This window comes from Rattus rattus, chromosome 14 (assembly GCF_011064425.1).
Source record: "Rattus rattus isolate New Zealand chromosome 14, Rrattus_CSIRO_v1, whole genome shotgun sequence".
NCBI classification, from domain to species: domain Eukaryota; kingdom Metazoa; phylum Chordata; class Mammalia; order Rodentia; family Muridae; genus Rattus; species Rattus rattus.
Genome location: NC_046167.1, coordinates 12,211,654 through 12,233,734, shown reverse-complemented (window position 1 = coordinate 12,233,734; position 22,081 = coordinate 12,211,654). Strand labels below are relative to the sequence as shown.

The 22,081-nt window shown below is 44.8% G+C and overlaps 1 protein-coding gene and 1 pseudogene across 3 annotated transcripts in view; one reads left to right on the top strand and one right to left on the bottom strand.

Moving 5' to 3' along the window:
• Dhtkd1 (dehydrogenase E1 and transketolase domain containing 1) overlaps positions 1-21,475 on the top strand; it is a 48,284-nt gene extending 26,809 nt beyond the window's left edge. Inside the window, exons 9-17 of one of the 3 annotated variants that reach the window (XM_032884837.1) lie at positions 1,017-1,101; positions 2,518-2,657; positions 6,431-6,581; positions 7,904-8,010; positions 14,539-14,703; positions 16,174-16,256; positions 16,697-16,866; positions 18,724-18,809; positions 19,943-21,475. In XM_032884837.1, the coding sequence (XP_032740728.1) occupies positions 1,017-1,101; positions 2,518-2,657; positions 6,431-6,581; positions 7,904-8,010; positions 14,539-14,703; positions 16,174-16,256; positions 16,697-16,866; positions 18,724-18,809; positions 19,943-20,047 (1,092 nt within the window). In that variant the 3' untranslated portion in view covers positions 20,048-21,475. Of the gene's footprint in view, positions 1-1,016; positions 1,102-2,517; positions 2,658-6,430; positions 6,582-7,903; positions 8,011-14,538; positions 14,704-16,173; positions 16,257-16,696; positions 17,518-18,723; positions 18,810-19,942 lie in introns of those variants that run through there. The other 2 variants (XM_032884835.1, XM_032884836.1) reach the window with 2 other exon arrangements.
• On the bottom strand, positions 2,891-3,206 carry LOC116883418 (annotated as a pseudogene).
• Positions 21,476-22,081: the final 606 nt, after the last annotated feature.

Genomic DNA, 22,081 nt, shown 5'->3' with positions numbered 1-22,081 from the left:
ACCCACATGGTGTCTAATAACCATCTGTAGCTTCAGTTTCCTTGTTCTGGTCTCTGTGGGCATCAGGTATGCATGTGATCTACATACGTGTGTATAAGCAAAGCACTCATACACACGAGATAAAATAAAAATACATCTTTAAAAGTAGAAATAGAGAATTAGAGGTTTCCTCTCCTCTTCATCACCTCACACCTCAGCAGAGGTGACTCCTTTCTGAGTGCATGCTTCTCTTGCCTGCTTTAAAGCTACATGACACCCAGAGTATTTGTCTACCAGGTGTAAAGCCCTGGGTTCAGTCCCCAGGGCTGGAGAAAAAAAGACAAAGAGAAGAAAAAGACAGAAAAGGATGTGGATTCTTTTAAAGATTATTATTTTTAAATATTTATTTATTTACTGGATATAAGTACACTGTTGCTGTCCTCAGACATACCAGAAGAGGGCATCAGATCCCATTACAGATGTTCATGAGCCACCATGTGGTTGCTGGGAATTGAACTCAGGACCTCTGGAAGAACAGTCAGTGCTCTTAACCACTGAGCCATCTCTCCAGCCCCAAGAATTATTTTTAAAATTAGATTTGTTCGTTTTATTTTTCATATGTGAGTGTTTTGTATACATATGTGTCACCTGTATGCACAGCACCTACAGAGGTCAAATAAGGGTATTAAACCCCCTAGAACTGGAATTATAGTTGTGTAATACCATATGCACATTGGGAATCGAACCTGGGTCCTCTGCAAGAGCAAGAAGCATTCGTATCCACTGAGCTATCTCTCAGGCTATAGAGTTTTAAAAGTTTGTTTCAGAGCTGGAGAGATGGCTCAGCAGTTAAGAGCACAGACTGCTCTTCCAGAGTTTAATTTCCAGCAACCACATGGTGGCTCACCACCACCTGTAATGGGATGTGATGCCCTCTTCTGGTATGATTGAAGACAGCTACAGTGTACTCACATACATAAAATAAAACCTTAAAAGTTTGTTTTATTCTCTTCCTCTTAATTTTTTCTTTTTTGCAGTCAAGAATGGAGAAGGTGAAGAATGGAACCAATCTCGACTGGGCCACCGCAGAAACACTTGCCTTGGGCTCCTTACTTGCTCAAGGTAAGACATTTCTCTTTAGCTTCTCGGCTAGCAGAAAATGCTCTGAGCTCCCTGAGTTATATGTGGTCTTTGGAGTTCAGTGGCCGCTTGTCACTTTCATGGATTAGAGGGTTTCTAACCTGAAGGTGCTCCTCGGTTAGAAGGCGTGCTAAGCACTTTCACCAGGGTATAGGCAAAAGTGCAGTCACAACTGGAATTCACAGGGCTCACTTGTGGATGTGCTGAGGATAGTCTTTAAAAACTGTAGGGCCAGAAATGACTCTCCTTTCTTACCAACATCACATTACTATAGACCTTCGATACAGAAAAGGTACACACACACACACACACACACACACACACACACACGCTCACACTCACATACACACATACTCACACACACACACGCTCACACACACACACTCACACACACAGTCACACACATACTCACACACACACTCACACACACACTCACACACACACACACACTACGACACACACACACACACTCACACACACACTCACACACACACACACACACACACACACACACTCACACACACACACACACACACACACTCACACACACACTCACACACTCACACACTCACACACACACACACACACTCACACACACTCACACACACTCACACTCAAACACACACACTCACACATACACTCACACATACACAGAGGGAGAGACAGAGACAGAGACTCTTAGTGCTTTTAATGATATGTGTTTGTGAGTCTCTCTGTGGGTGTGTACTCACACTAATGTCCAAGAAAGTCAGAGTTTTCAGATCCCTCTGTAGCTGGGTGCTTAGAACTGAACTTGGAAGAGCAGCAAGTGCTCTTAACCACTGAGCCATCTCTCCAGTATCACGGAAGATATATTTATTCTAAGAGAACCTCTCAGAGTGAGCAGTGTATAAGATATCAAATAGCCGGGTTGGGGATTTAGCTCAGCGGTAGAGCGCTTGCCTAGCGAGCGCAAGGCCCTGGGTTCGGTCCCCAGCTCCGAAAAAAAGAAAAGAAAAAAAAAAAAAAGATATCAAATAGCTATGTGTGGCAGTACATATATTTTACAAGTTTTTAAAAAAATATTTATTTATTTGTCATGTATACAGTGTTCTGCCTGCATGTATGCCTGCCTACCGGATGAGGGCACCAGATCTCATTGTAGATGGTTGTGAGCCACTGTGTGGGTGCTGGGAATTGAACTCAGGACCTCTGGAAGAGCAGCAGCCTCTGAGCCATCTCTCCCAGCCCAGCAGTACATACCTTTAACTAAGCTCCCCAGGAGACTGAGCCCAAGACTTTAAGGTGGACAGCGTTGATAGATTTTTGTCTCAAACCACAAAGGACCAGGGCTACGGCTTGTTTTCGTGTTAGTTATGCACAGCAATCTGCTTTTCTTCCCCCGCTTGCTTGCTTCAGGTTTCAATGTTCGTCTGAGTGGCCAAGATGTTGGCCGTGGAACTTTCAGTCAAAGGCATGCAATGGTGGTTTGCCAGAACACTGATGATGTCTACATTCCTCTGAACCACATGGACCCTAACCAGAAGGGCTTTCTGGAGGTAAGACGTTTATATATCAAATCTATGTATGGATGCACCAACCAGTACAGTTATTTTGGGGGACGGAGTCTTATAGAGTCCAAGCTGCCTTCAAATTCCCTTGTGGGTAGAGATGATGTTGAGTTCCTCTCCAGTCTGTCTTACTGCTCAAGTACTGGGGATTCCGGGCATGCGACCCTACGTGGCAGGTAGAGGATTCTTTGTTGTCGTCGTTGTTTTCGAAACCAGAGCATTTATTTTATGACGGATTGAAATCCTTGAGATGAACTGGATGCTGCCACAGCTGCCCTCCTGGGTTTAGGTGTTGCTCCTTCATGGAATCCATGTCTGAATCTGCGGTAGACAGTCTTTAGGGGCCTCTTCTCCAGTCCCACGAGTGTTTTGTCTGTTAGCCTTGGCCCTCCAGTTACACTTTCTCTTGCGTTTGGCAAGGCGGCCATATTTGTTACAGGTTGACTTCTGAGGGCGGTAGGCCTTAGAGCCACAGCGGTGGCACAGCGTGTGAGTCTTATCGAGACTCTCTCCGAAGGATGACATTCCTTTTGTCATCTCGCTTCTACTGGCGAGGCCAACGAGACCAGAAGTGTCAGGCAGAGGATTCTTAAAGCAGCCGAATTCGGATGTCAGAAACTTTGTGTTTGATACTTTTTTAAAATAGAGGAGTGCTGAGTGGAAGGCCACGGAGGTCTGTAAACTTGGAGGGAACTAATGAGAGCTGGGATTGGAGAGCCACATTGGGATTGTGAGAGCCACATTGGAGCTGGGATTGGAAGCTAGAGCGATTGTCCTGGCTGCCTATCTGTCGTTAGGTCTCATCACGCAGCTGGGAAGTCAACATTGCAGTCTGTAAACTGTTGTGATCAGTTAAGGTCCATCAAGGGTGTGCACAGGAAGCCAGCATCTCTAGCCTGGTCCATCAAGGGTGTGCACAGGAAGCCAGCATCTCTAGCGTGCTAAACCACACAGAACACAGTAGAAACACTTCTTCCAGGTGCTCTTGCTCCACAGGCATTTCTTGGGATTTTTTTAAGGTCTTAAGAACATGTGCCTTTACGTTCTTGTGTCTCCAACAATTACCTTAGCGAACAGCTCATGGGATTTACGGAAACAGATTATTCCTTTAAAGTATATTTAGTAGTCCACCGCCTTCTTTCCTATTGTAGGTTTTGGTTTGAGAGTATAACCTGTGTGTTTGTTGGGACTGGAGAGAGAGCTTGGTCAGTCAATCAGGTGCTTCCGATGCAAGCATGAGTTCATTCCCAAGCACCCAGTAGAAAGCCAGGCACGGCAATCCCAGCACTAGGGAGGTAAAGACTCGAGGATCCAGAGCCTTACTCGTCAGCCAGTCTAGCTGGATCTGTGAGCCTCAGGTTCAGTGAGATCCTCTACCTTGAAAGGTGGAAGAAGATGCGGGTTTCAAGACTGTCTCCTCACTTGAGCTTGGTGAAAGCTGTTTAAGGAGACAGATTCCTTGCTTTAACCTTTTCTAAAAACTATCTTTGGATCAAGACAGATTTGTGAACAGGGGAAGAAGTGTTGAGCCTATGTGTCCCTCCCCCCCACACCCCCCTCACCTCAAATTAGGTTTTCTCTGAAGTGTGACTTGATAGTTAGTATCAGTTTAGATACATCAGAGGGCCAGGGCACATGCTCAGCTCCTGCTTCATCAGCTGGAGTCAGGTTCCAGGACAGGTTGGGCTACAGCGGGAGACCGTTTCAAACAGAATTCTTGGTCATGTGAGTGCAGAATTGATTTTTTTTTAAAATTGGGTATATATAAGGAATGTTTCCTTCATCATTAACCATCTGAAAGCAGTTTCCAACCTGACATCCTGCAGTGTGTGTTTGCTTCAAGTAAAGACATTCTCCTCCATCCCTCAACACACCCAGGGACACTTTTCTCCGTCCTTCTCGAGCCCACTTTGGAATCTTGCTGCATTAAGCGCTAACAGGGCGTTTAGTGTGTTCTGTTTTGTCAGTGCTAACATGACGGCTCTTTTGTTCTATACAAATCGGATGCTACAGTACCAGGTCTAAACACTGGTAGGCTTTTAGATCATAACTTTTCCAGCTTTGTTTATGACATCTTTGAAAAATTACGTGGTAATTTTAATTTCTGTTTAAAAGTATACCATATGAGAAATATATCGTTTTCTTTGTTTGTTTGTTTCTTGTTTTTTGAGACAGGATTTTTCTATGTAGCCCTGGCTGTCCTAAAACACACTTTGTAGACCAGGCTGGCTGTGAATTAGAGATTCACCTGCCTCCGCCTCCTGAGTGCTGGAATTAGGCGTGCACTATTACCACTTGGATTATATTGCTTAATCTTTAATTTTATTACATTTTAGAGTGTGTGTGTATATGTGTGTGTGAGTGTGTATGTGGGTGTGTGTATATGTGTGTGTGAGTGTGTGTATGCATGTGTGTGTGCATATGTGTGTAATGCATGTGTGTATATATGTGTGTATATATGAGTTTGTGTGAGTGTATGTGTATGTATGTATATATGTCTGTGTGTATGTGAGTGTGTATGTGTGTGTTCGAGTGTGTGTATGTGTATGCGTGTGTCCAAGTGTGTGTATGTGTGAGTGTGTGTTTATGCATGTATATGTGAGTGTGAGTTTGTGTATATGAGTGTGTGTATGTGTATATGCATGCATCTGTGAGTGTATATGTTGTGTGTATGAGTGTGTATATGTATGTGTGTATGCATGTGTGTATGTGTTATATGTATGTGTTGTATGTATTTGAGTGCATGTATTCGTGTGTGTGAGTGTGTGTGCATGTGTGTGTGTGTGTATACGTGTGTGTAGGTGAATGTGTATGTGTGTGTGTGAGAGTGTGTGTATGCATGTGTGTGCATGTGTGTATGTGTATATGTATGTATATACATGTGTGTATGCATGTGTGAGCGTGTGTATGCATGTGTACATATGTATGTATGTGTGTATGTATGTATGTGTATGTGTATATGTATGTGTGGGTATGTGTATGTGTTGTGTGTGTGTGTGTATGTATGTGTGTGTATGTGTATATATATGCCTGGGTGTGTGTATGTGTTGTGTGTATGGGTGTGTGTATGTATGTGTGTGTATGTGAGTATGTGTGTAAATGCGTGTATATGTATGTGTGTGTATGTGTATATGTATGCATGGGTGTGTGTATGTGTTGTGTGTATGGGTGTGTGTATGTATGTGTGTGTATGTGAGTATGTGTGTAAATGCGTGTATATGCATGTGTGTGTATGTATGTGTGCATGTGTATGTATGTGAGTGTGTATATGTGAGTATGTGTGTGTAAATACTCGTGTGTGTGTGTGTGTGTGTAAAAGGACATCTTTCAGGAGTTGGTTCTCTTCTGGGTCCCAGGGATTGAACTCAGGTTGTGAGGCTTAGTGATATCTGCTCAGCCATCTTGCTACCTGTCCTCTTCAAGTAACCCCCCTTCCCCATCCACATTTTTGATGGCGCTGGGGATTGAACCCAGGGCCTTGCAAATACTGTGCCATTTCCCAGCCCTGTGCTACTTACTCTTGAAGGACATCTTAAAGGACTGTGCTGCAGTGCCTTCTCTTTCCTCTCTGTCCTCATCTTCCCATGTCAGAGATACTGAGCGGTCAGCAGAGACACTGAGCGGTCAGCAGGTCTCCTTTTGCAAAGGAAGGACCATGAGTGAGAGCAACGCTCCCTCCAAGCCCCTCCTCCTGGGAGGTTTGTGTCCCTGCAAAGCTTTACTACACTAAGTCTCTGCACGTTTCTCCCCCTCATCATTAGGTTAGCAACAGCCCGCTGTCAGAAGAGGCTGTCTTGGGATTTGAATACGGGATGAGCATCGAAAGCCCAAAGTTGCTGCCCCTCTGGGAAGCTCAGTTTGGCGATTTCTTCAATGGAGCCCAGATCATCTTTGACACATTCATCTCTGGAGGTTGGTGTTAGCGAGTGGCTAGGTGTTGGCTGGTTCTGGTCTCGCATCATAAGTGAATGGAAAGGGGTCACCGCTGCCTCTGAGATTCTCTGTGTCTTGGTGTCCCCAGAGAGTTTGGGGAATCACCCTTTTATCTAGAGCCACCTGCCAGACATCAGGCAGTTTAATGAGCTTCTGGGAAGAGTATCTTAGCCGGTTTCCAGCATGTTCACGTCCCCCACGTCTTGAGGAATGTGTCTGGCTGCAGGGAGCAGAGACGGACCTCCTAACTATGTGGCTGATGTGTGGAGAAGCACAATTAACCAGAACTCTGTGGTGACATGGTGATACCGTGTGGTTCGGATCGATGGTTCCTGTGAAATCTGCAACTTTTCAGACGGAAGAAAAGTGTTTGAGGGACCTAGATTATGACGCATTCATAAACTACATTTTGTGTGTTCATGAATGTGCTGGTATACATGCATGTGTGGTATACATGTGTGTGCAAGTGTACATGCATATGTGTGGGGGTAGGTACGTATGGATGCCAGAAGTAAACCTAAGGTGTTATTTTTCAGGATCGAGCTACCTTGTTTTGTTTCTAGTGTTGGTTTTTTGAAATGGGGGTTCTTTGTGTAGCCATGGCAATCCTAGAACTCTGTAGACCAGGCTGGCCTCAGACTCACAGAGATCCACTTGTGTCTGGTTGGGACTAAAGGTGAGCGCCACCCCTGCTGGCTCCACCTTGGTTTTTGAGGTAATCTCTAACTCTACCTGGGACCCACCTCTGAGGCTAAGGTAGCTGGCCAGCAAGCCCCGGGATCTACCTTTCTCTGCTCTCCTGGCTTCTCAAGATTACAAGGGTGCACCAAGTCCGGCTCTTCACGTGAGTGCCGGGGATAGGCCTCACGTCCTCACACTCACGCAGCAAGTCTTTTACAACCTGAGCTGCTTCCTCTGCCCCCACCGACTGTTCTCAAGGGTCTACTGCTCTCTATTTGAAGACAGTGACCAGTGTTGTACGGTGAGCATGACAGGAGCTGCTAGTCTGTGCTCAGAGTTGTTCAAGAGTGAAGTCAGAGTGCCATATGTTGTCTGAGACCCTGGGATGTTTGCCATTGAGTCGGTCTCCTTAGTCACTAAAGCCCAAAGCATTCGATGTCACAGACTCGCACGTTCAAGTGGGTGTCTCCATCTAAGTGTAGAATTGCTGTGTTAGGAAATGCATGTGATGAAAGCCGTTCGGAGGCTCAGAAACCACACTAGCATTTTGTACTATCCCCCAAGCCCTGTCCGTGTATGCTCCTGCTTCATCGAGAAATCCCCATCTTGTGCTTTCCCAGGCGAGGCCAAGTGGCTCCTGCAGAGTGGCCTTGTCATCCTCCTTCCACACGGCTATGACGGGGCCGGGCCTGACCACTCATCCTGTCGGATAGAGCGCTTCTTGCAGGTATGTACGTGGGATACCGCTCGATTCTAAAAGAAGTTTCCCATTCCCAAGGTGCTTTGCTCTTTCACATACTCCCTCTGTAGCAGCCTCACGTGCATTCTATCCGTAAGATTCTACGGCTAAGTGAGACCAACTCAATGCAATGTGAATTCTCCTTGGAGTCGTCATGCCTCAGCCTTCCTAGTCACAGTATGGAAAAAATAAAGTGTCAAATAAAATAGATCCTAGAGTCAGGCATGGTTGTGCATGCCTGGGATTTAAGCTCTCAGGAGGCTAAGGAGGGATGATTTCCTTTAGCTTTAGAGCAGACGAGAGGTATATAGGAAGATAGGGTCTAAAATAAGGGAGGGGGATAGGAGGCAGGTTGAGGAGACAGCTTAGTAAAATGCTGGCTGTTCTATATTTAAAAGTCAGGCAGGCATGTGATAACGAAATCTGTGAGGCAGGAGACGGGAGGATCCCTGGGGCTTACTGCTAGCTGTGCACACACGTGCATGCGCAGATACACACACATGCACACACGCGCAGTGCAAGCATGCACACCAAAACACATGTTCACCCGTATAAACACCCACACCCACACTCACACACCCCCACACACATGCACAGACACACGTACATGGGCCCACACACATGTTCACCCACATGAACACCCACAATCACAGCAGAAGGAATTCAGGTTGGAGGCATAGCTCAGTGACAGAGTACTTAGGTAGCATGCAGAAGGCCCTCATTCCATTCCTAGCACCAGCTACGTGATTTGGGGTGGTGGGGAGAAGGGGGGTGGAGTAGGAGGAATAGCAGTGTTGGGGATGTAGAGACTGCAAGTCACTGGCCAGCCGGTCTATCCCAGTCAGTGAAATCCTGGTTCAGCCAGAGACCCTACTTCAAAAAATTAAGTGGAAAGTCACTGAGGAAGTTACCCAATATTAACCTCTGGCCTCCACACACACAGGCACACACACAGAGGCACACACACAGAGGCACACACACACACACACACACACACACACACACACACGGAGCGGGAGAGGAAGAGAGAACAGGAGAGGGAGAGGGAGAGGGAGAAGGAGAGGGAGAGATAGAGAAAGGGAGAGAGGGAGCGAGGGATCAAGGGAGAGAGAGAGAGGGGTGGGGAGGGGAGGGAGAACGCAGTAAGAACAACCCAAGAACGAGTTAGACAGGTAGAAAGTGTGATCAGAGAGGAGAATGCACAAGATGGAGCTTATGGAGACAATCCTTTTGGTTATACCAAGGATCTTACCTTGTGCCAAAACCTGGCTGCACTTTCTCAAAAATCCATTCCGTGAATCTCTCTCTCTCTCTCTCTCACACACACACACACACACACACACACACACACACACACACACACACACACACACACACACACACACACACACACACACACACACACACACACACACACACACACACACACACACACACACACCACACACCTGTTCCCCAAACCAGGCAATAGAATTTAGGTGAGGCCTGTGGTAAGTGATGAAGTCCTAAGGGTGGGGCTCTTAGGGTTGGGGATGTCTTTAGTAAAGGGCTTCCTAACTCCTTACTAGCCATTCCCACCCAAAAAGGACACACGAGGAGACCATGGTGGGAGTCAGGGAAAGGGCCCTAATCAGACACCAAGTTTACTGATGATCTTGGACTTCCCAGCCTCATAAATGTGAGAGATAAATTTATGTTGTCCCTACGTAACCTGGATTCAGGAATGGTTGAGTACATTTAATTCTAACATTCAGGAGGTAGAGGCAGGAGGATTAGAGAAGTTCCAAGCTATCCTTGGTAAAAGTCTGAGGCCATCTAGGCTGCTGGGGCATCACAAGTACTGAGGTGGGACACAGAGTTGGAGGAAGGCCAAAGACTGACGATCTATGGCCTTGTGACTCCCTCTCTCTCACTATTCCGGGGACCAGAAGCTGATGGCCTCTGGAAACTTAACTCTTATTGTTATGTGCTAAGTGCTAATAAGTGCCAGCTTCCTACTCTGGATCTCTGTTGCTCAAAGAACAAGCCAGGTGAGAGGCCTGGACTTGTTAACTCTTTGTGAACCAGGAAGAAAAGAGAAGAAAAGAAAGAATCTTTTACATAGGCAATACACACAGACACACATGCATGCATACACACACACGTTCTGGTCAGGCCCAAGCACCTGCCTCACGAGCTCCACAAGTGTTCATGCATACTTACATCCATACACATACACCTGCCCACGTATGTAAACACATCCAGATAAGCAGACATGCACATGGCTACATTTGGGTGGATGGGACAGAGCCCCTTCCCAAGCCATCACCTTATTTCTATTCTCCGCCCTTTTCTATACCTTCTTAGACAAAAGGTCTTTAGAAAACTACCTCATAGATACAATGTTGCACAAAGGGGAGTTACAGAAGCCATTGGCAGTCAGTACAAAGCGGTGTTTCCATCTGTAAGGTCATTAGAAGTTCAAAGAACAGTTTCACACGGCCTCTCTTTATCATGGTGCACATCTGTGGCCTCATCCTTGGGCCTGACCTAGAATGAATGTTTTTCCTTGATCACAAATCTGCCCCAAGCCTGCTTCTCTTTTAGTATGATTGTGAAGGCTCATTGTATTTCTTATGATGCAGCCTTTACTTGCTAGTTTATAAGGAATGGGCACATTCTATCCTTGATCCTAACCTTATATCTTTCTGGCAAAACAACTAAAACCATCTCTTAACTCTTTCTTCCTAAAAGAATCAAATCAGAAATTTCATAAAATCATTAATTCATCTAAACAGCATTAATTTGTGAAATTCACATTCATCTTCATTTCATCTTCATGTTGATCCGCAGGACATCTGCTCAATAGGGTGAGCTGATGCACAGGAATCCTTGGGCTATGTAATAGTGACAGGAAAGCCCTATCAGTAGCAGGAAGCCATCCTGGAATGATGTCTCCAAGGTCCCGACATTCTTAGAGTTCACCCATCGTAGGCCATGCAAAAATGGTGGGCCACCTCCAGGAAAGTCACCTGCTAGCCTTGGCCTTTTCTAAATGGCTCCTGACACTGGGCTACATGAAACCCTGTCTTAAAAGAACAACAGAAATATGTTACCCAGGTTTATGGCATTGGGCCTTCCGGGGTCCATCCTCTTTCACACCACCACAGAATATTAGTGGCCCCATGTTCACAGACAGTCCATGGCTTAGAGCAGCAACTCTCATTGGTAGCAAGAGAGAAAAGGTTAGATTTATAGCTTTAAAGAAATGATTTATTTACTTTTATTTTATGTGTAGGGATGGTTTGCTTGCATGTTTGTGAACCACATACATGCAATGCCTGAAGAGGGCACCATATCTCTGAGAAATATAATCACGGATTGTTGTGAGCCCCAGTGAGAGTGTTGGGAATTGAACCTGGGTCCTCTGGTCACTATTGAGACATAATGACATGTCTCTAGCCCTCAACCCCCAGTGTTGTCTTTTAAGCCTTGAGCGTGAGGAACTTTATCTCAGAGAATTTGACAGCTCCTGTTTTACAATAACTGACACTGGCAGCTGGGAATGGAGGCACAAGCCTTTGTACTCAGGGGAAGCAGAGGCAGGGAACTAGAGGCTAGCCAACTTCTACAGATAGGGCGAGCCAGGGCCACAGAAGGAAACTTGGTCTCGAAATACAAAAGAGCAGATGTAGGTTTTTGTGTGTGTCTTTATTTCATCTGCTGTCACTATGGTTACCTCATTTGTTACATTGTTAATTTTATTTTAACCCCTGCAGAAAAAGATGTACATAAGCAGGTGCTTCAGAAGCGCTTTGCTTGGAAATGCTTTGCTCCCCTTATAAGAGCCTGCTTATTCACTCTTCTTTGCTCCCCGTATAAGAACCTGCTTATTCACTCTTCTTTGCTCCCCGTATAAGAACCTGCTTATTCACTCTTCTTTGCTCCCCGTATAAGAGCCTGCTTATTCACTCTTTTTTTTCATTGGCACCGTGCCAAGCTCTTCATGCTTTTTATATCCTCAGCCCTGTCTGTTCTCGACATTTATTATCTTTTAACTTTAAAAAAATATCCATTTTACGTATACACGCGTTTGTCTGAGTGCATCCATGCGTACCAGGTGCTCACTTGGTGTCTACGGGGGCCAGAGAAAGCCATAGATCCCCTGAAATGGAGTTTGAGGTGGTTGTTCGCTTGCTGCCATGTGGGTGCTGGAAACCAGACCCAGGTCCTCTGAAGGAGCAGCCAGTGCCCTTAACCACAAGGCGTCTCTGTAGCCCCGTGTTCTTAGCGCGTCTTACCTACTTAACACCTCTGTAGCTTCACAGCAGACTTCTCAGTTTGTTCTCTTAGTGTTGTGCTTTTCTCCCCTGTCTGACTTTGTTCCGTCCCATCCCCTTTGAAACTCTGTCCTCGGCTGGGGATGGAGCTCAGTGGCTAGAGTGCCTGCCTGTCATGCATGGAAGCCTGACAGTCTCTGTGTTGCACAAAGCTAGGCTTGGTGCAGGATACATGCCTGTAATCTCAACACTTGCAAGATGCAGGCAGGAGAATCAGACATTTGAGGTCATTCTCAGCTGCAAGTTGAGTTTGAGGCCAGCCTGAACTATATGAGACTCTGTCCACCCTCCCCCAAACACCGCCACTGCCACCGCCTCCGCCTCTGCCTCCGCCTCCGCCTCCGCCTCCACCTCCACCACCACCACCTCCACCACCACCTCCACCTCCTCCACCTCCACCTCCATTACCACCACCACCACCACCACCACCCACCACCACCACCACCTCCACCACCACCACCTCCTCCTCCACCACCACCACCTCCACCACCACCACCACTCCACCACCACCTCCACCTCCACCACTCCACCACCTCCACCACCACCACCACCACCTCCTCCACCACCTCCACCTCCACCACCACCTCCACCACCACCACCACCACCACCACCACCACCACCACCACCACCACCTAGACTCTGTACTTGCTGTGCTCCTTTTCTCTCTCTCTCTCTCTCTCTCTCTCTCTCTCTCTCTCTCTCTCTTTTTCTTTCCTCCTCCATCATCAGGTTACTTGGCTGCACGGTGTTTGTGCTGTCCCCCTGTCACTTCACTTCATCTTGTCTTTGGCTATTGAGACCTAGTCAAAGACCTTCTGTGTTTTCCAGCGGAGTGAGTGACTCTGTGCATATGCTGCACACAGGCACCACCGCACTCTCTTAGTTGAGGACAGGCTCCAGCATTTGGGTCCTAGGGAGGTAACAGGGAAAGAACTCTGCAGATTGGGTGATCTTCTGAGAGTCAGCCATTGCCAACAACCAGCCATCTTTCCTATCAGCGATGGCCCTCATTCCATTAGGTTTCTGTAGGGCTTCTCTACTGTAGAAGACGTGGTCATTGAGTTTTCCCCGAATGCTCCTTACTGCCTTTCTTCTGAGATACTAGGACTCTTAAAAATTCAGTTTCCATCCCCGCACTGCTTCTAAATCAGGGACATGGGAGAGCAGGGTTACTTTCTTGCTCTCAATTTTTTTAAACATGAATCATATTTTTTTTGGACAGTCTCGTGTAGCCAAGGTTGGCTTTGAACTCCCAACCCTCCTGTCTTCTTCCAGCCTTTGATTTTAGTTTTCCAGGAGAATGAGATTCTGACAGTGTTTTCACGTGCCTTCTTAATCTGATAGTAACCAGAATATTTATTTTTTTGGGGGGATATTTTAATATAAGCATAAACACGGGCTTTAAGAGAAGGGGAGAGGCTCTCAGAAGAAAGTAAGACACAGAACAAGCTGAACAATGATAGCTTTTAACTTCATCCAGGGGGAGGAAGAAAGGATGGGTATATAACATGCAAAGGACAGAGAATGACTCCCTCCCTCCATCCCTGCTTCCCTCCCCCCTCTCTTCCTCCCTCCTTCCCTCTCCTTCCCCCTCTCTCTCCCTCTTTCTCTTTCTATCTCTCCCTTTCCCCTCTCTCTCCCTCCCTCTCTTCCTCTCTTCCTCTCTCCCTCTCTCCCTCTTTCTCTCTCCCTTTCTCTCTCTCTCCCTTTCTCTCTCTCTCCCTTTCTCTCTCTCTCTCTCTCTCTCTCTCTCTCTCTCTCTCTCTCTCTCTCTCTCTCTCTCTCTCTCTTCTTCCTTCGAGACAGGTTTTCATGTGGCTTGAATTCAGTGTTTGCTGAGGATAACCTTGAACATCTGATTCTTTTGCCTCTGCATCCCACACCCATGTGTGGGTCCTGGCTGCTCAAGAGAAAGTTTCCAGGATATGTTTTTAAAAAGTCTCTCCCAGATGGCTTTTTCAGACAGCCTTGTCTGGAAGCAGCTGTGTTAGAAATGGGTGGATGGCTAAACCCTCTGTCTCTTCTGTGGTTAATGCTTCATAGGTCAAGGAAAATGCCCGTTAGTACTTTCCTGTTGCACAATTGAGAGAAATATCTTCACTAACTGAGAATATGTGTGCTCCCCTTTGGCCAGCAGCTCGTTTGGGACTAGATTAGATGACCTCACCATGCCTGTGCTCTCTTCCTATCGACCTAGATGTGCGACAGTGCAGAAGAAGGCGTGGACAGCGACACTGTGAACATGTTTGTGGTTCACCCAACTACACCTGCTCAGTACTTCCACTTGCTTAGGAGACAGATGATGCGGAACTTCAGAAAGCCTCTCATCGTCGCATCTCCCAAAATGTTACTCAGGTACCCTGTAAGTAAAAGGAGCCTGCTCAAAATGTTACTCAGGTATCCTGTGAGTAGAAAGACCCTGCCTGAAATGTTACTCAGGGGGCTGGAGAGATGGCTCAGTGGTTAAGAGCACTGACTGCTCTTCCAGAGGTCTTGAGTTCAATTCCCAGCAACCACATGGTGGCTCATAACCATCTGTAATGGGATCTTGTGCCCTCTTCTGGCCTGCAGGTGGAATACTGTATGCTTTATACATAATAAATAAATAAACCTTTAACAAACCAAAACCAAAAAAGCAAGCACACACAAACCCATTTTAAAAAATGTTACTTGGGTACCATGTGAGTAGAAAGAGCCCACTCGCAGGGTTTCCTCTTTTGTTTGTTTTGTATTCTGTTTTCTCTGTGTTCTGTATTTAGCCTATTTAAGTTTTATTTGCTCGCTCTCTCTCTCTCTCTCTCTCTCTCTCTCTCTCTCTCTCTCTCTCTCTCTCTCTGCACTGCATGTGTGCATGCTATGTGTGTACAGGTGCCCTCATAGTCAGGAAGAAGTGTCAGATCCCCGGAGCTGGACTTAAAAGGTGGTTGTGAGCTGGGCATTGTGGGTTCTGAGACTTGAGAAGGGCAGCGAGTATTCTTGACCTCTGAGCTGTCTCTCAGTCTGAAGCCGTTATTCTGTGGATTTCTCTGTGATGTTTTCCACCAATATTCTCAGGATTCTTTTTTTTTTTTTTTTTGTGCCCCAGTTCTTTTTTTTTTTTTAAAGATTTATTCATTTATCATATGTAAGTATGTAAGTACACTGTAGTTGTCTTCAGACACCAGAAGAGGGCATCGGATCTCTTTACAGATGGTTGTGAGCCACCATGCAGTTGGTGGGAATTGAACTCAGGACCTCTGGAAGAGCAGTCAGTGCTCTTAACCGTTGAGCCATCTCTCCAGCCCCTATTCTCAGGATTCTTGAGACATCACATGAAATTCAAGAAAAGACATACAATCTCTGTAGGAAAGTTTGTGTGTGTGTGTGTGTGTGTGTGTGTGTGTGTGTGTGTGTGTGTATGTGTGGTTGTTGTTGTTTTTCTGAAAGGGCTTTTGTGATATAAAAATTTTGAAATATAAGTCTCAAGCCAAGTCAAAATGTAAAATTATTACAATGGTCAGCCTCTTCTGGTAACAGAAGCAGAGACAGGGGCATCTCTGTGACTTAAATGCAAGCCTAGTCTATGTAGCGAGTTCCAGGCCATCATGGGCTATGTAATGAGACTCTGTCTCAGATAATAAACAAAAGAAAACAAAACTATATTATTGTACAAGCTCTTATCATTTTTAAAAATGTATACAGAACTGAGTCTTGGAGAACGCTGTATTAGTGTGCACGCTGACATGCAGCTCCGTGATGGAATTCTCGAGCTGCTCTAAGACCTGTTCTAAGCTATAGCTGTAGCTCTCTCCTCCATTCATCCATATGAATTTGGCCATCTCTCTCCTTATAGGTAGCTGTGTCAACGCTTGAGGAGATGGCGCCAGGAACAGCATTCAAACCTGTCATTGGTGATTCGTCGGTAGACCCCAAAAAGTAATTTGACATTTCTCTGTTTCCTATCCTAGTAGAGGCTTTATTAAGTGAACAAAATTTCTCCTATCATATAAGCTTTCTTTTGGGCACGCATGCGTGTGCATATGAGTGCCCTTGAGTGTGTGTTTGTGCACCGGTGTGTGAATGCACATGGGAGGGGCTGAATACACTCACTTACCTTGCTAGGCAAGCATTACACTGCTGAGCTAGAGCTCAGCCCCTCCCCTTTTAGGCACGTGGTGAGAGGGGTGTGTGTGAAAGAGCAGATTTGGGGACAGATGTCACCGAGGAGAGCTGCCTGGCTCAGCGGATGAGCCCACCAGCAGAGCCCCAAACAGCTTTATCTGCAACGCATCGATCGATATCTAGTCTTCTCCCTCCTCTGACACAGTTCTTAAGGATGCTTCTCCCCACATCACTGCCTGCTTTGTCCCCCACAGTGTCAAAACCCTCATATTCTGCTCCGGCAAACATTTTTATGCCCTGCTGAAGCAAAGAGAGTCTCTGGGGGCTAAGAAGCGTGATTTTGCCATCATTCGGCTAGAGGAACTCTGCCCTTTCCCACTGGATTCATTACAACAAGAGATGGGCAAATACAAACACGTTCAAGGTAAAGGTCAGGGCTCTCTGCTTTGCAGAGACCGGAAACTGTTTCAGGTGCAAAGAGGTGGGGGTGTGAGAGGTACCAGAATGTCAAATCTCATGGAGTCTGAGGACATGTTACGGACTGCCACTGGGGCCATGTTTCTCTTGGGGTCCCACCCAGTGTTCCCACTCCATCTAAACACTTCTTGAGTTTGTGGGCCATGTGATGGTACGATAATTGCAATATGATTTTACTTTTGGTCCTTAGGATTGGAAAACTTGGTATCTGTTGGCATCTTGTAGAAACTAAGGGGTTACAGAGCTGAATGTAAGTGTAGGCTTGGGTAGATGGAAAGGTTTTAGCTATGTCATCCAAAATTGGGCTTAGTCAGCATGAAAAACTTGCATTGTAAAAATTATTGCAGGGGCCGGAGGGATGGCTTAGTGGCCATGGGTGCTGGCTGTTCTTTCAAAGTATCCATCCCAATCCCCAGGACCTGTTAATAACTACCTGAAACTGTCATTTCCAAGGATCTGACACCCTCTTTTGGGTTCTAAGGGCACCAAGTACATATGGTCTGAATAGATATACATGCAGGTAAAACACCCATACACAAAAATATATTTCAGTACAAAACAAAAACGATTCCCCCAGCACAAACAGACAAGCGAACAGACCGAAAGAAAGTGCTCATGAGGATTCAACGCCACCTCACTCACCACTGCTGGGATTGCAAATGATTGCAGCTACTCTACAAGATGGCTTCTTTCCACACAAAAACCCGAGTTACCATGTAACCCACAATTCCTACTGCTGATTTACCCAGAAAATGATAACAAATTCACAGAAAAATGTCCATCCAAGTGCTTTTAGCGGCTTTAATTATTTTCTTTTTTTAAAGCAGCTTTATTTGTAATTGTCTCAAGCTGGGAGCAATCGAACTGTCTTCGCCTAGGGGATGAATAAACACAGTTCCCCTGTAGCTAGAAGCATGTGTAATATCATACTTGGCAATGAAACAGGAAGGAGATACTGCATGGTATCAATCTTCAGGGCCTCATGGATGCTAAAAGCAAGTGGGCTAGCACTGAACCCCAGGAATGGGCTTTGCTATTCACAACTTGGACAAATCACAAACGTGTTTTGGTAACTCATGTAACCAAAACTGTATGACTCCATTTATGCGGCATTTTGGTAAAGGTGTAATTGTGAAGATAGAGAAAAGACTGTTGCTAATGTGTGGGACGGGGAAGGGTCCTCCTGGCTATAGGCAATCAGGACGGAGCTGTGGGGTTCAAAGAACTATTTTGCATCGTGATCGTTCTTGTGAACACATATCTATGTACTTGCCAGAAAAAAAAAAGTGAGGGGAGAGAAAGGGGGAAGAGAGAGAGAGAGAGAGAGAGAGAGAGAGAGAGAGAGAGAGAGAGAGAGAGAACACAATAGGGGTTAGAGAGATGGCTCAGGAGTTGAGAGTACTTTCCAATATCTGCACTGGGTGTCTCACAGCCACCTATAACTCCAACTCTAAGGGATCCCGTGTCCTCTTCTGGCCTCTTTGGACACCCACACACATGGTACACACTGACACAGACATGCATACTACATATAATAAAGATTTAAAAAATGCTAACATGTTGGGAAAGCATATATTTAACTGAAGTCGGGAATTTACTTTTCAACCATCCATTCAGCTGTTCCTCTAAGCCCTCTTGATCCATAAGTTTATATGAGTCAAACAATCACGGTGCAGACTAGTCTTTCAACCCCATGGCTCCTCTTCCCGATTGTCTGGAGTCAGGACCCTTCCTAGTCCCACCCAGGAGCTACAGTCAGTCTTTTGGTTGATTGAAGGATGAAGTAAGTTTCTTCTTTCTGTAGATGTCATCTGGAGTCAGGAGGAACCTCAGAACATGGGTCCGTGGTCTTTTGTTTATCCAAGGTTTGAAAAGCAACTTGCTTGCAAGGTGAGTGCCTACTGTTATAGTCATACTCTCTCTCTCTCTCTCTCTCTCTCTCTCTCTCTCTCTCTCTCTCTCTCTCTATCCCTCCGTCCCTCTCTCTCATTTCTCTTGGAGTACCAACATATGGGTTTCTTTGCCAGCTTGCTCATTTATTTAAAGATAAAGTGACATAAAGGCTGGCCATGGCGATGCATACCTACATTGGGAGGTTGGATTCCCTTGAGTTCGTGAATTCGAGACCAGTTCAGGCCACATAGTCAGAGCCCGATGACATGCAAGAGGAAGAGGGAATAAAAAGAAAACTCTAGTTTTAGGTTTATTCCATTGGAGGAAAACATTGAGTTTGTGGAGATTTTTGGAATGTTTGCATAGACTTTCTAGCCTGAGGATCCTAAAAAAGGAAAAGGAAAAAAAAAAAAAATCAAACTCTGAAATGCTCCAAGACCTAAGACCTTTTAAGGACTGAAATGATAATTTCAAAGGTTTAGATTTGGGAATTCCAGATTTTAAATTAAGAATATTAAATCTATAATATTAGGCTAAAACATGTTTGCATTCCAAAATCAAAATAAAGCAACCCTATGAACCTTGCGTGTTGTTACTTTCCCTACTGCTTCCTCATGCTGTCTGGCACAAGTGCTAGAGAAAGATGCCAGTGAATATTTCTGGTTTGTTTTTCACCTTGGTACCAGCAATACCCAGTTAACACCGATTCCCGACACACGTACAACGCGCTTTTGGCCTATGTGCCTGTACAATGCTGTTAGACTATATGTCTTTGTTTCCCTCAGGAAAGGAGGAACAACAAGCAAAGTGTACTTCTGTGTGTCATTTTATTGCATGTGCATTAGCATATAGTTCATTCATTTAGTATGAGTTCACTAGGCTCAAATCATTTACACATGTAAATACTTCCAGTTAAGGAAACCACAGGTAGGACCAAAGCATAGGCTTTTATTTTCTTCACCTTATCACGCTTGGAACTCAGCGGTAGGTTATTCCTCCTAATCTGTTCTGTTATTCAGTATTTCTTCTTCATTTGAGCAAGCAATGGGGAATATGTGTATCTTCCTAGTGGAACTGAACGGAACTCTGGTGCACTTATATGTCACTTGATTTCTTCGCTTCAACGACAGCTCCGTCTCGTAAGCCGACCCCCTTTGCCGGCGCCTGCGGTGGGAATTGGCACAGTGCACCAGCAGCAGCATGAAGCCATCCTCTTCAAGACCTTCACTTCCTAACGTGCTCCGGGGAAACAGGATCGCCTTCTAAGCAGCGTGTCCCGGGAGAAAGCTTGTTCCTCAACTCCCTCTCCTTTCCTTTAGCTTAGCGAGGAAGTCTGTGTTCCTCTGAAATTCTGGACTGATTTGGACAACTGAATCTGGAGTGTGTGGGATACACAGGGGAGTTGATTTTTATAAGCACATGAAACAGACAGTAGATTTCACACTTTTCAGGACCATAGTGTTTGTCAGGCTTTGGTTAGATGTGAGTGAAGTGGCAGAGGAGGTCATGAGGCAGTTGGATTCTGACTGCACTGGAACTGACCTTAAATGAGTAGAGAACATTCTTGGCCAGAACGTGGCGCTGTGTAGAGGCAGCCCCAACACTACCTCTTAATTGGTTTATTACACATAACTTTCCATATTTTCCCTCCCTTTTAAAGTCAGCAGTATTTTCGTTTTAAATGTCATCTTAGAGCCACTCTACAAAATGTTCCAACAGACACCACTAAAACTAGACCATTCTGAATTCATGTTCTTTCGAGTTTTATCCATTATCCTTAAAAGTAAGTGCTGTTACATCCACATTCCTGATTGTATGATCTTCTAGCTCTGTACCAATACAGAGTTTCCTGTAGTCCAGACTGGCCTCATTACTCACTGCATAGCTGAGGATGACCTTGAACTTCTGATCTTTTTACCTCTACCTCCTGAGTGCTGCAATTGCAGATTTGTGCAATTATGCCCAGTTAATGCTGGCAATGAGTATCCATTAAGGATGGTAGGCAAGCTCTCTACCAACTGAGCTTCAGCCCTGGCCCCTAATAATTTTATGTTATGAAGTATTAGCTGTATTAAAATGGACTTGTTCTTTTCCTATTAAGTTCCCCAACCTGTTATATTGCTGTGATATTTTCTAATTTTTTAATTAACTTTGGCATTTGATAGAGGGATGTCAGTGCCAGGTTAATCATTTTTGTCTCTAAAAGTTGCAGGTACAATTATGATGTATATTTTTGCTATAGATTACAAAGTTTAGCCACCTTCTCAAACCAGGCACTTGGGGTTCCACAGAGGTTGAACCTAGTTAGAAGCAACCTAAGCGGTAGTTATGTGGCGTCACTTGAGGTGGTTCTGAGGAGCATCTACCATGTACATTCTGGTTTATGATGGATTTTCTAAAAGGTGATTGAGGACATAGGAAGTGCTGAAATATATCCATTGCCTTTCCAGTTTTGCCAGCCATGGGCCATGTCTTACATCCTTCAGTCCTTTCTTGTGTCAATCCTTATGAATCTTGTAATTTAGTACCATTTAAATAAATCGGTAAAGTTTCAAAGGCAAGTTTAGTAGGAATGTACATTTATTCTCTTATCTTTTGGTTTCCTAAATGAAAAGATATTAAAACTCTAACTATAAAATAAATGGAATTTAACGTATTTAAAACTATTTTTGGTCTTTCTAAATTTTTTTTCCTACACTGCATCTCACCAGTTTACTATGTCTTGTTATGGTTTTCCCTGCATGAGCCATGAAAATGTCTTCTGTCTTTTTACCTTTATCTCCACCACAGTTTGAATTGTGTTGCAGAAAGGGACCATTTGTAGAATTTCAAATGAGACATTACTGTATTTTATTCCTCTTAGGAATATGCTAGTTTCTCATATCTGCTATCCATAATTATGCACGTTTAATGTTCAGTGAGAAATAGAGCTTCAATTATGTAGTTAGTAAGTTGAAATATTTAAAATGGGAGAATTTTGCTTAAAATGAAAAATTATTCTTAGCAAAATAAAATTGTAAGAACCATTTTACTCAAATTTCTTATGTTTTTTCATATACTTCCTATTTGGGAAAATATTCTGAAATTAACTTCTCTAGTTTATTTTACCATGGAAGTTTTACTGTTTTTAAAAAGATTTATTTCATTTCTGAGTGAGACAGACAAAGAGGCACGAAACCTTGATGTCTATTTTGAAGATGGGGGAAGAGCATGGTAGTAAGTGGAAAGTACTTTTGTAAGCTCTTGACAGCAGTGTATTACCAGTTGTT